The sequence below is a fragment of the Thamnophis elegans genome, chromosome 4 (genome assembly GCF_009769535.1).
Source record: "Thamnophis elegans isolate rThaEle1 chromosome 4, rThaEle1.pri, whole genome shotgun sequence".
NCBI lineage: Eukaryota > Metazoa > Chordata > Lepidosauria > Squamata > Colubridae > Thamnophis > Thamnophis elegans.
The window spans coordinates 46,535,609-46,549,975 of NC_045544.1; the positions used below are offsets into that span (position 1 = coordinate 46,535,609).

A 14,367-nucleotide genomic window follows, 5' to 3' on the forward strand; every position below is an offset into this window, starting at 1 on the left:
CTCTGCCGTTCTGGAGTCGGTTGTGTCCCTTGATTGAATTATTTTATGCCACAGTATAAAGCTAGCTCTTATGCTTATGACACAGTTGGCTTATTCTTTACTATTGTAAGCCTGGATCTGCAGGACATCATCTGTTTTATTTTTTATTCATGTAAAAGGTCATCTTCCTTTAGTTGAAAGTCTGTAGGCTGGTACAGCTACAAGGCAGAGCATTATGCATGTTGATGGCCGAACAGACAAAACTAAGTGCCTTTTGCAAACAGAATACTTAGATACACCATTATTTAAATTCAAACTAACCACAACTAATATCTTCTGGTAAGAGAGAGTGCAACAGATAAGCCAAACCCAAACCAAAACATATCTAGATGATTCTTTATTAAGACTATTATAACACAAAAATGTGAAGGTGTTGAGGTTTTGGAACTCTCCTCATTTTTGTTACTTAAAAATGGGGAATAAGGAGAAAATTTTAAAAACTGGGCTAGCCATTGAAACCATGAAGTTATAATTTCAGATGAGTCCTGAAATTAAGGCAGTGTATCCAACAGAGTCATTCTAGGTACTGTTGAAACAAAGTGGGTTTCTCTCCAACTTCTGGAGCCATAAATTATGCCGAAGTCCTACTCTGTTGCAGAGAATCAGAACCATCAGAACCTAATAAACAAGGGTAGAAAGAATACTTTTAGTTGTTGCTAGGCTAAAATAATTTTAACCAAATTGTATAGTTGGATATACTGTATTATTATCTCCCTAAAAAAGAGAACAAGAAAATTTATTGGGCTCTTCAAAAAAAGTCCTTCACTTTTGTGGAAGAAATGTTTCGTTCCAAGTCTCTGTCAAAGTTGTGCACCTGAATCTATATATGCGAATTGTAATACGTTGAATATTGAATGCATTCTGCTACTCCTAGACATACGGTTTCATTATTGTGAATTAAATTAGTGGTAGTGCTGACCTGGTAAGCAGCCAGATTTGATTTGATTTGATTTGTTTATTATTTATAGGCCGCCCTTTTCCCTGAGGGGACTCAGGGCGGCTTACAATTGTGGGGAGGGGAATACAAGACAAGACATGAGACAATACATAAGTAAAAATAGAACACAACATTCATTCATCATTCGGGTGGGGACGGATTAGAATCTTTATCCCAGGCCTGACGGGATAGCCAGGCCTTGAGGGCTGTGCGGAAGGTCTGGACGGTGTGAGGGTGCGAATCTCCACGGTTTCTTGCTGGAAGACTGCATGTCTGAAGAAAAATAAAATTATAATAGTGTACTCCCATTCTGTAGGATGTGTATATATTCTACCTATCGAGACTATATAAGTTTTGAAAAACAGGATTGATTTGTGCTCTCGTATCTTCTCTGAATCATGTTTGAAGCATGTGCAAATGTTACCTTTCACACATGCAGTAGTTTTTACATTGGTAGATCACAATTATGTTCACTTCATATTCTTTTGTGTGTTTGAATTAAATGCAATGCAATTCTAATACAGGAAGCTGTCTTGACATTCTTTTTTAAAAAATATTTTTTTCATAGTTTAACTTTGGTTTTGAGTTTAATGAGAGGATGGTTGAAAAGAATTGAATTGAAATAACTTTTTTAAAGATAGAATAATTGAAGAGGTTGTCATTCCTTTCTATCGTTCCAGAAGCTACCAGCATATTAGATATTGTGGAGCATTATGTTGGAAAAGGAGTGGCAGACACTGTGGGCAGGACTTAAAAGTAGATCAGCCTAGAACCCTAATAATACATAACCACAAGCAATGAGGAACAGGATTGATTTTTTTCACACCTGATTAGGGCTTTAGAACACTTCAACCACAATAGTATTCTTTTCTGCTCTTTTCAAAGTCAGTGTTTTCAAATGAAAATTTATGAATTTGCTTAAAATCTCAAATCCTTTTTATTTCTAATATTTTTAATTTAAAAGTAAGGATATCTAGGAAACTCCATAGATAGAGAGCTTAAATCTAATATTCCTTGTCTACTATGCAATTTACAATTAAGCTTTAGCTTTTCAAAACAATGGGGCATCTGAGAGAATAGTTCTAAATATTTAAGGTATCCTTGATTATTACTGAGGAATGGTATTGGTAACAAATGCTATTCCTGCAGAGAATTCCAAAGCATTTCAGCTGTTCTCTGGATAGGCTCATCTGATTAGTTCTATGAATATCGTGCTTCTTCAAAGTGTAGACCTGAAAAAACAAATAACATCTAGTTACTGCAAGTAGAATCTTTGTGGGACTAGAGGTCTCCTGGGTGTGGTCCATGAAATGAAAGAGAAAAAGTGAAGTTAGGACTGAGATAGTAATGTACGCATAAATCAGCATGAAGGAAATGATTAAGGTGACTTTCAGGAATTTGGGGAAAACAGGTCAATAAATGTGACTTGTCCACATTATTTTGAAAAGAAGGTCCAGAAGAAAAGTGTATTTGTGGGCAATCAATTCTGACTGAAAAAACAATGAGTGATTAAGGCACTTATTTTTATATTCCAGGAATTAGGTTTGTAGGCTTCTATGCTGGGGTTAATCCGAAAGAGAATGTGTATTTTGGAGCTAAGATGTCAACACTGTTTTATATACTTGCTCCTTTAGTTTCATTTGACATTGGTGTTTTGTGATTGTGTTCATCACAGCAGATATTTTATGATTCAAAATGTAATTCCCTCTTGCAGCATTCATTGGGTAATGGTGTCCTTAATATACGTCTCAAAATTCTAGATGTGTCACGAGAAAGAAAGATTGATATGAAACCTCTGCTTAGGATTTGCTATATAATCACTTGGATAGATTTACAACTTTTTGAAACCTATTCATTTTATGTTAATATTATCAGCTTTGGGCTGTGAGATGTCTGCAAAAATTGCTCAGTAGACAGTAATTTTGCTCATAACTTTCCAGCTCACTTTATCAACCTAGTGGTTAAAACTGCTTAAATTGTGAACATGGAAGCATTCTTCTAGGACACAAGAAAATTGGCAACTTTCTGGTAGAGAAGAGACTTTACTGGGTTATTGGGTATCTTTTTTCCTTGATTGGCTTGTCCCAACTTTCCTCATTATCCTCAAATGTACAAAGTGCTGAGGAAAAGCAGCTGCATGCAAAGAAAGATGAAAATAACTAATTAATCTCTGCTCAACAATTTCCCTGAACCAATGTCAGGAGTGACCTTTTCTAGTATTTATGAGCTATTACTTCTTTATTGTTAATTAAAGTGATAAAGAATCTCTGGACTGAGATGATGACTATATACACTGATAAACTGTTCTTTGTTTTTTTTTACCCTGACTCTGGAATAATTAATCTTCATAAATTTAGTAGGGCTCGTGTGTCATGCAGACATGGAATAAAGGTTCCATTACCAATGAACAAAGAGTTACCTAGATAAATAAGAATAGTTTATATCTGTATTTTCATGGAGAAATCTATCTATGTGATAGCCAGGAGTTGAAAATGACTTGATGGCACATAAATCAATCAATACCTGCATTTATTTGATGGGTGTGTTAGTTGCTTGTCCCTTTCAAGAAACATTAATCTTTCCTTAACCAAATGGAAGTAGAGATTGCACTGTTATTGATTTTCTGTGTTGACTAAGATTCTCAAGTTATGTATTGGACTGGAATTGTCCAGTCACTTTTCACACTCAATGAAATTTAATTACATTACAATGAAACAGATTCTGTTGGATTTTCTTCCACATAAATCTTTTCATACATCCCGATCCTATCTTTGCCTGTTTAGATATAAATAATACTGGGGTGCTCAGTAAGATTTCCGTCTCCCTTCTAATCCCCCCATTCAAAATATGATATTCAAAAATAATACATGTAATATATCAAGTACTTAACTGCAATGAATTTTGGTTAAAAATAGCTTTGAGAACTATTATATGTGTATCAGATTGTGATGGGAAATGAAGTAAATGCTCTATTAAGCCGCATTTAAGATCATAATATTTCCTATTTTCTTTGTATAGCTTCAAATGCTTTTGATGAGGTTTAAGATACTTTAGGGTAGCTAAGACTGGCTTTGCAGTAGTGAAAGACATTCTATTTCTGCAACGTGGACCATTCAGTGTTTGCAAATCTCCTCTCCTACTCATTACAGTGTTTGCTCTGGAAATGTCAAATGTCATTTATAATTACTACCTTGTTCTGTCAGACTGGCAGAACAGGAACTAAGTATTTTTAGTCACTCTAAATCGCTGTGTGAAATATTTGGCAATCCCAATCCCTGTTTAAAAGTGCTCCTTGAAATTCCACAATCCTGAAACTCGTATTTTAAAGGGGATATATATTCATTTGGGCATTTGAAGAATATGAATATTGCATTCAGAGATGTTCAAGTGTCACCTCTGAGGCAATTTCCCATTGCAGAACCAAACTCGCTTTTATACGAGTAATCAATTTGATCAATCCAGACCAGGTGTAGCAAGTCTGCTAACAACAATAGTACCATTCATGAAAGAAAAGTAGCTCTGGTTGGCTCTGTTCAGTAGCATTTACTGGATGGGTAGGGACAGAAGAGTCAAAATGGCAGAACACAGCAACACAGTCGTCTTTTTTATATGCCTTGATAGGACCTAGATATCTAATTGTGGCCTTCAATAATGCTGCCTCCAAATAGCCATTTTGACACTTTGATTACTCATGCGGAGATCATGCTTGTTCCAGTTGCGGTTGTTCTTCATATTTTTAACCATTTTTAAGGGTTAACTTTATTGGGCTAGGTAATGTGACTTTCAGGTCCAATTAATTTTATTTAATTAATTGCAAAATGTGCATGGTTTTACATGCTTTGGAGCTATAACATTTGCATTTTTCTGCTAAATGATCATTATTAGAAAGGTGTAGCATTTTGTGCTGGAGCCATAAAGGGCAAGTTACTTTGAAACTGTGAAGTCTGTATAAGCTATCTTCTCTATGGCTTAAGAATATAGTGATCCTGGTAACAAGCTACAGTCGAAAAATTTAAAAAAATCATTTTACTAGCCATAAAAATAGATATTAATGCAGGAGCAATACAAATATTATTGATAAGGCTGGCCAAAATTGCCTGTTACAGGTTTGCATCAAAATTGCAAATCCAAAACCAAACTGTTTCAAATGTATTTATCTGGGTTTGATGAGATAAGAGCCAGGAGAACAATTCTTGTAGCCCTTGGGAACCAGTTATATTTCTTTAAAGTTCATAACAAACTGGTTACATAACAGAAAATAAGATTTTTTTGTCACTAACTTCTTGAGAACATTATGACTTCTTTGGAATAAGCTGCAGGAACCATTAGGTAGCCAGTGCCAGTTGCTCTTCTGCTTCTGTGCGGGAAAATGAAGGAGCCTGATCCCATCCAAGGCAACCTTATGGGGATCTTTTTCTTAAAACAAATCCCCAAACCAGTTGTCTTATTTTCATCTATGAATGTTGACAAAGTGGTCATTTGGGCTGGAATAGGAGATGATTTCTGTTTCCTGTACTCATTTGAAGTGGCCTAAGTCAAGAACGAGACATCTCCACTCTCTTCAATTTTAGGAAAAAGCAGAATATCATGCTTTGAACACCAAGGTGGCGCAGTGGTTAAATGCAGCACTGCAGGCTACTGCTAGGTCAGCAGGTCAGCGGTTCAAATCTCACCGGCTCAGGTTGACTCAGCCTTTCCATCCTGCCGAGGTGGGTAAAATGAGGACCCAGATTGTTGTTGGGGGCAATATGCTGACTCTCTGTAAACCGCTGAAAGGCCTATGAAGCGGTATATAAGTCTACTGCTATTGCTATTGCTATTGCTTTCTTTTTTGTCTCAACCACAGGCATTTCATATCTACAAATGAAAATAAAGCCAACACGCTACATTTTTCTTCTCTTCCTCCACCTTTTAAAATATTACATTATCCTAACACTGAATAAGAAATTTTATACCTAAAGTCAGGGATGAATATTATCTTCTTTCTGCTTTTCCTAAGCAGACATTTTTCTTGCTTTAGGCTGATATCTGTCTTAGCCCAGTGGATTAATGCATTCCTTCTTTAGGGAACATCCAATAGATCACATGCTTTACAGTTATTCCATGCCTGCATGAAAGTTTGTCTAAACGTTTAAGCATCCATCACTCTGAGTAATTGTTTCTAATCACTGGAAAAACCATTTCACAGCTCCAGTGCTTAATAGAAAGCTCTGTGTTCCTCCTCTTCATAATTAAACATATTGTGCTGTGTATACTGAAGGAGTATTTAACCCTTCTAAATGTATACATATTTCCCATTTTATTTTGCTTTTTTTAGTGGGTGGCACAAATGTATTTCAATCAGAGGACTGAATCTAATTTTAATAATTATATTGTTAAATTATATTGCCTTTTCTAGATGTTGGTCAATATGTATTATCTGTAAAGATATCAGTTTAGAGATCCTTGGGTATAACATATGGAAGTATGCCAGAAAATAGAAAATTAAAATTGCTCTCCCTTCCATCCAGCACATCCATCCAGCAGATGAAAGTGGTTTGTTGCATTCAGCATATATAGGATTACAAATAGTATTTGTAAACAGTGGAAGAAGCCTCTGAATAATGTGGAATAGTCCATCCAATAGATCCAGAAGCTGGGTGGGTTCCAGCTTCTTCTACTGCCAGTTTGTTCAGGGATGCACTTTTGGCGTGGGCGCGCTTGATGTGCGCAACACGCGCAGGCGCAGTAGGTTAAAAAATGCTTCTGCTCATGTGTAGAAGCAAAAAACAAGATAGCGCCGCCAATAGAACCAGTTTGGGGGCGTGGCTGGCTGAATTACTACCTACTCGGCTGAAGTGATCCAAAGCAGTAGGAACCCACCTCTGTGCAAGTCAGAGCAAGTGTGCAGGTGCAAATCTCTTGTCTCCTTTGCTGTCTGAGAAGTTAGAGAAGATCTCTTCTGGGCCCATTATGCAGTTGTGGGCTGTGTCCCCTCTTATCTGACCAGGGTTTCTCATATACCATTATATCAAATTATTGCAACAGTATTTTTTCCATGTTCCACTGAATGTGAATTGTGGTAGCTTCCTGGCACTAGAAAAATTTATTCTGAGTAGATGTAGTTAGATAATATGCAGCCTGTTACTTTGTAGTTAACTATTTCATTTAGCAGTACTGAATTCATATCAGCTGCTTGCCACTGCAACACATAATCAGATAAACACGGGGAAAGAATTAGAAATTGGGGGCAATAAATATTCAAACTTCACATACAGATGGTATGCTTTTGAGCAATACGTTCTCCTATAATAGGTTTTCATGTGGTAGAGATTTTTTTAAATTGTAGTTGGGCCAATGTTAGGCTATTACTCTTCTCTCCCTCCAAGGTTTCTAAAAATAACTGTGATTCCAGATTGAATAAATTGAAAGATTGACAGCTTTGCAAATACAGAATTCCAGGACAGCTATTTTGAAAATAACAAGAATACAAATCCTACTATTTTAATCTGAGGACTTTAAGAATTTCTTGAGATTGCAAGTTACTTGCTGAACTGAAATGTGTTGCTGTTTTAGAATACTGGAGTTTTTTACATTCAGCAATTGTATTTTGAAAATGAAAAATTCAATTTATATTAAGTGTTGATTGCCAATATGCAAGTGCTTGAAAATACTGCCAGTTGTAAGAATTTAGCTTTCTATTTAATAAAATCAGATTTTTCCCCCCTTATTGATTTGTAGAACCCATCAGGGCAATATTCTTTTCCTTGGAAGCCAAAAGCAATATTTTCTCTTTTATGTCAGAAAGCTCTCCAGCTGTGATCTACAATGTTATCATGGCCTTTCAGTACTGGGGGGAACTTTCTTCTAAGCATGTGCAAGGCAGGAATCCAATATTGTTTACTTAGAACAAAACAGGGTTTAACTGACCACATTTTTTAAAAAGTTACTTAAAGTAACTTCCCTTCTCTTTCCAGTGTGTAAGCATCTATTTTATTCTCCATGAAGCCCAATACAATAACCTTATATCAGTATCTTTTCAAATATTCAGATTTAAATTGTGCAGAGTAGGACTTTATGTTGATAATTATTGATAATGGAAAAGAGTCTCTTTTAAGGAGATAAAGAGGCAGCTTCACTTTGCATTTTAGGACCTATCTCAACATCTTTCTCTTTACTCAGGGATATAAATTCTGCATCTCTTCAGGATGGATGAAAGAAATATTTACCCTCGTCAGATTTGTCATTTACTGCCTGATGTTAGGAACATGCTTTCACTGTTTTACTGAATCTTAGCTGTTGTTTTCAGCAGAAAGATGAGCAGTGTGTTTTAGTTATGTCTTTGCTTGTTAGATTTATTCCCCACCTTCCTTTCAGGAGCTAACGGTGATGTACATAGCATTCTCCTTCAGCTTTTATAGAATAGCCTTTGGGGTAGATTAGTGAGATTGACAGCAGCTTGCCCAAAGTCACTCACTGACCTTCCGGGATTGTCATTGAATAATAGGACAATTTAAACAATCATGCCATCATTCATCTCTGCAATGTGGAGAGGTTAACCCTGTAATAGCGAACCTATAGTACACATGCCAGAGGTGGCATGCAAAGCCCTCTCTACTGGCGCATGTGCCACAGTGGTGGGATTCCCTTATCTTTGTTACCAGTTTCCAAATGTGAGCACGCTCGTGCAGAAGATCGTATATTACGTTGCAGCGGGTGGGCGGAGCCTCCAGCAGCCGCTGCTACCAGTTCACAGTAAGAACTGGCTGAAAACCACCTCTGGTGTGCCATTGCCCCATGTCAGATCTCTGTGGCGTTTCTTTCGTGAGCTTCTGTTTTCCTGTAAATGACAAAACAGAAGCTCACAAAAAAAAAAAAAGATCTTACCTCTTGCCGCACTGCTGGTGTTGGGATGCCCTGCCTCCCGCTGGCCAGCTAGTCTTTGGGACTCTGCTACGCATGCGTGCATATTCAGTTTGGGCATACGTGCCCACATAGTTTGGGCATTCAGTGTCTAAAAGGTTCACCATCACTGGGTTATCCCCATCCCTGTTAACTTTCTATAAGTCCTTCAAAACATGGTTATATCAAGTGGCCTGGGGAGCCCTAGGGAAGAATAAGTTGCTGAAGTGGTCCCATTGTTAACATTTTTTATCTCTCCTTGCCCTTTAATCATAATGTTAATATTTTTAATTGATGTCTGTTTTTTCATTGCTGTGTTACAGGTGTTTTTTTTAGTGTACAACACCCAGTCACCATTTGTGAGATGGTAGCCATATAATACAATGAATGAATGAATAACAACTCATTATATGCTCCCTTGGATTGTGTCCTGGGGCTACCAATTCCTGCAGTGACATGTAGATTTCTAAGCAGGGCAATTATAAATAACTCTGAGGCATAAACAATATATAACGATTTTTGTGTGAAGATTTTGATTTCACACATTTTGTACATTCTTTATGAAATGCCAAATGTACAGCTAGCTGACACTTGCTACATCAATTATAAATTGACAATATCATCCAGAGTATTTCATATTCAGCCATTATTAGAATTTGCATTCAGAAAAGTGGTAGTAAGTACGGTACCACAAATCATGCCAATGGATGTCATTGAAATTAATTCCTTTTTTATGGTGGAGAGGATTTTTTTTCTATTCCATTTGTCTCCTTCCAAGAGCAAATTTGAATAGGATCTACATTTTCACTTGTTACATGCAGACACATTCTTAATTTTCTCAGATTTCTATACTACAATCATTCAATAGCCTTGCAAAACAAGACATTTGTCATATTTGTCCTTTGTAGCTCATTTCATTGATTTATAGTGTTACAAAACTGTTTTCGCCCTGTAAATTTAATTAATAGTGTGGTAGATATACTGTTTAGCAGATATAGTTAATATTCCTGGTTACCACTGTAGATCTTTCCCCATTAGATGTTGGATCAGGATGGTCTTAAAATATTCATAATTTTATTCTTGGCACTATAAACTTTTTTATACTAATAGTTTCTGGATGTGCTAGGCAGCAGCAGTTTGCATAATCTCTAGCCAGTGTATAAAAGTCTTATAAAAGACTGGTACAATTATTGTCAATTATTCAGTTAACAATTATTGTATTGTGTTGTGTTGCGTTGCACTGTATTATATTGTATTGCATTGTGGAGTTCTATTCTGGCTTTAACATTATGGTCCTCTGTGTGTTGTATGATTTTGCAGTCAGATAATACAAATATGCTGTATACTTGCTTCTAAATTGATGTTCATCAATTTCGACCATTAACATGTTTTAAATTGAGAGAATTATCAATTCTAAAATTCTTTGTGCTGTATTTGTTTAACTCTAGGTATTGCTTTGCATAACATACGCGCCAACATTTGAGTTGAATGGAAGTTCTGTACTTAAGATTGCTGAAGTGAGTATCCTCTGTCAGTTGGGAATGAAACTTGAGCTGTTTAATAAAACAATGTGGGGTTTTTTTTTCATTCGCAATGTTAGATTTATGTCAGTCATGTATCTCTAATGGGAGAAGTTGCTATTCCCTCCTCACTCTCTTGAACTCTTCCAAGCAAGCAGCTTCTATCAAAAGTTTTTTTTTAAAATACCTAGATAACAAAATGTGACTGCTATTAGTTTTCTGTTTTATATATATTATAATAAAATGAGACTTTAGTACTCAGTTTTATAATAAGATAAAAGAAAGTATAAGTATAATCTTTATTGTCATTGTATTTAAATACAATGAAATTGGTTGAGAGAGAGAGATGCTAATATGTATGATAGATATCTGGAATAGTGATTCATGTTTAATATAGGTAGTCCTCAACCTACAACATTCCACTTAATGATCATTTGAAGTTAAAACAGCACTGGAAAAAAGTGACTTATGACCATTTTTCACACTTATGACCATTGCAGCATCTCCATGGTCATGTGATTTATGTTTGGATGTTTGACAGCTGACTCACAGGACAATTGTTGTACCCTGGAGTCATGTGATCAACTTTTGCAAGTCAAGCCAAGTCAATGGAGAAACCAGATTCACTTAACAACTGTGTGACTGACTTAGAAACTGCAGTGATTCACTGAACAACTATAGAAAGAAAGATCATAAAACAGGGCAAAGCTCACTTAATAAATGTATCACTTAGCAACAGAAATTTTGGGCTCAATTGTGGTTGTAAGTTGAGGACCTCCTGTACATTATCTTCTAACCAGTGTAATTGTATTGCTATTACAGTGTTGTCTCTTTTTCTTTTTCCCAAACAGGTTTGTATTGAAACTTATATTTCCAGTTATCACCAGCGGAGTATTAATACAGCTGTACGGGCAACCCTCAGCCAGATGTTGAGTGATTTGATTTTACAATTACGGCAAAAACAAGAAAATACAGTGAGTCAGTCAGGCATCTGTAATGGGACTGGTCTTTGCTACTTATGCTTAAGTTAGAGTTGGTGTAATGCTCCCAAACCTGAATTTGTAAATAGGTTTTTACAAAATATTAAATCCTAGCACAAAAAAAAGTCAAGCTAATTTTTACAGGCTCTTACATTTTCCTCTGGATCAAGTTTTATCTAAGCTAGACAAATATGGACTTCTTTCTGCTTCAGGAGTAAATTTCTGCAAATTGTAAAGTAAGAGATTTGTCTAGAGTAACATTGCGACTTTCGTTTTGTTTGTGTTATTGACAGTACATCTATTCTTTTTTGATAGATGACCGAAAACCAAGGAGTTCTTCAAGGCTGCAAGAATTCAGGTATCAGTTAATTAATTTTGACAAAATGATTTATTTATAACTTTTATATTTATGCAAAATGGTGTTGTTGTTTCACTTTTACAAAAAAGACCGGAGGCAGTCAACTTAATACAGGGAATCCTTGTTTAATGATCTCAATCAGGATCTTAGTGGTTGAGCAGAGCAGTTGTTAAGCAAGACATCAGGTGAGTTCATGTGACTGTTGTGCTCAGATGATCACAACACTCCCAATTGTTGTCATTAAACGTATGGAGTCCCAGGTAAGGAGCACAGGGTTCCTCTGGGAGGATGAGGAAGACCTGTGAGGTTCCACTCAAAGCTGAAAACCTTCCCTATTGAAATCCAAGGAAGATTTTCAGCCCCTGAGGCAGAGACACCTGTATCAGGCCTCCCCCACTTATCTGAAGCAGTCAGTGCTCTTATCTTATTGGTCTGCCTAGAGTTCAGCTGCATTTCATCTCTAGCAACCGATATCCTTTGATAGGCTGAAAGAGCTGCCTACCAAACTCATATCGAGTTCTCCTTGATACACAGAACTCTTTGGGAAAGATACAGAAATAGAGTTTTAATCATCAAGATTTAAGCGCCATATCAGCACCCTGTGGAGGGATATCAGTCCCCTCCACTGACAGAAAGGAGTACCTTTGATGGGATGCTGGAATAGCGCTCAGATGTTCAGGATCGTGAGGTACTTGGCAACCAGTTGTAAATATGAACAGAATGCCAAACACCCAGATTATGATCATTTGACTGTACGTGGGTGGCAAAAAGTTTTGTTAGGCAAAAGTGCTTTAGGAGCCACAAAGCTCCCTTTCTGAACCCATTGTAACTTTGAACAGTTGTTAAATGACCAAAATTAAGTTGAGAATTACCCGTACTGTTTCAATTCCCATCAACTTCTCGGTCAGTGACAAAGGAGTTTGAGGACAACATTTGAAAGGACATGAACAAAGATATTTAATGTCTCTTATATACAGCTTGCACACCCCAGTTCTGAAAGGGCTGCAACCCAGTAGTGGGCTGTGGCCGGGGGTTGAGAACCCTGTTCAATATTTACTTTGCGTGTGCTCCTATTTTATACCAGTTTTGTCAAACCACGGTAGTAGCTTTGCATGTTGTAGTTTAGACTACCATTTTCATTGGTCAGGAGAGATGGGAAGTATGAGGTAGCCAAGCTGACTGGGAATTATATGAGTTGGATTCTAGCATAATTATAGCATACAAGGCTGCAGTGAATATGAGTAGCTTCTAGCAGTTTCATGTAACTAATGACGGAGCAATTAGAAGGTATATATTACTTCATGTATACCAAGAAATTCACCATAGTGAGGGGGGAAGAAGTATCCAGAATGGGTTGACCTTGTCCTCTCATGATTGGATGAGTCAGATAAGCTCTTTGGGCAATGCCCCCTGGCCACCAGGTATTCCCCATTATTTGACTCATCCACTCACTGGAAAGGTGCACCACTCTGGACCTCCAGTAATTTACAAATGATTAAGGAAAATAAGCTTGGACCTGGCGAATCCCGCCTCCCTACATCGCGCACAGCCTCCTCCTGCAAGGACTGAACTGCCACAAGCCCCCTGGGGCGGCACGCTGCCCTGGCCACTGAGTGAGACGGAGTCACTCAGTGAGGACCTTTGCCGGGCAAGCAGGAGGACAGGGCACAAGCCTCCTGGAGGCAAGCCCTTGCCGCAGAGGCTTCTCAGGAGCAGGAACGCTCCCACGCTCCCCTCAGGGGTTGAGCCACGAACCGCAGCTTGTTAAAACGCCCTGGAGAGCCTGCACTGGCAGCGATCACCAGAGAACAAGGTGAGAGCTGGAGAGGCTCAGAAAGAGCTATGGGAGGCAGGGGGAGGTGAGAGAGAGAGAGCCTCCAGCGGCAGCCGCATGGCAGCCTGCAAAGGCACAAGCCATTTCCATGTGCTCCAACAGAGGAGCCTTTTGAATTGGAGCTGGGGGCTATCTTGAAACCACGTGGTCCAAGATGGCGGCCCCCAGCAGCTCAGAGGAGGCCGGCAGGAGCCGAGCTCTCAGCCTTGCAGCAACAACTACAACCGGAGGCTCTGAGGAGCTTAAAAAAATTAGAGACCATCGCAGAGGCATTAGCCAAGGGCGGGGGAGGCAGGCAAAGGCCAAAAGGAAGCATATCTCCATCAAGGGGGTTAAAGAGGCAGGCGGTGGATCAATCCCCCCCCCTCCAAGCCTACCTCCTAGATGAATCACAGAGGCAGCTGCCACAAGGCCTGCAGCAGGAAGACCCCCCCCCCAACCTGGGGAAGATTACCACTCTGGCAGGGGAAGAAAGGAAGCCCTCCCCCCAGGAGAGGATCCCCTTCAGCTTGTCATCCGGTGTTCCAGCAACCTTGCTATCACAATTTATGCAAGCCCTTTTCTGTCTCTTTCTGATTGCCGAGTAACAGGAGAATTCCAGAGGCTTCTCCTTTAAGAACACTCCCCTTTAAGTAGGATAAAGAGGGGGGAGCAACAAGGCTCTCAGCAGGAGGCCACACTTAACAGCAGGAGGCCGGCAGCTCTTAGTAGCACAAACTGTGTTTTTTGTTGCTAATTCTTGAGTGCGGGGCTATGGTATTTGCCCCACAGAGTCATTTGGGAAGAAGGGGGAGGAGAGGCCCCACATGGCCCAAGAT

The 14,367-nt window shown here is 38.4% G+C and overlaps 1 protein-coding gene across 1 annotated transcript in view; it reads left to right on the forward strand.

The window, feature by feature from the left end:
• The window catches only part of ARFGEF3 (ARFGEF family member 3), a 133,356-nt gene that overhangs the window by 40,378 nt on the left and 78,611 nt on the right, over positions 1-14,367 (forward strand). Inside the window, 3 exon segments of the mRNA XM_032215353.1 lie at positions 10,306-10,374; positions 11,229-11,351; positions 11,673-11,715. Of these exon segments, the coding sequence (XP_032071244.1) occupies positions 10,306-10,374; positions 11,229-11,351; positions 11,673-11,715 (235 nt within the window).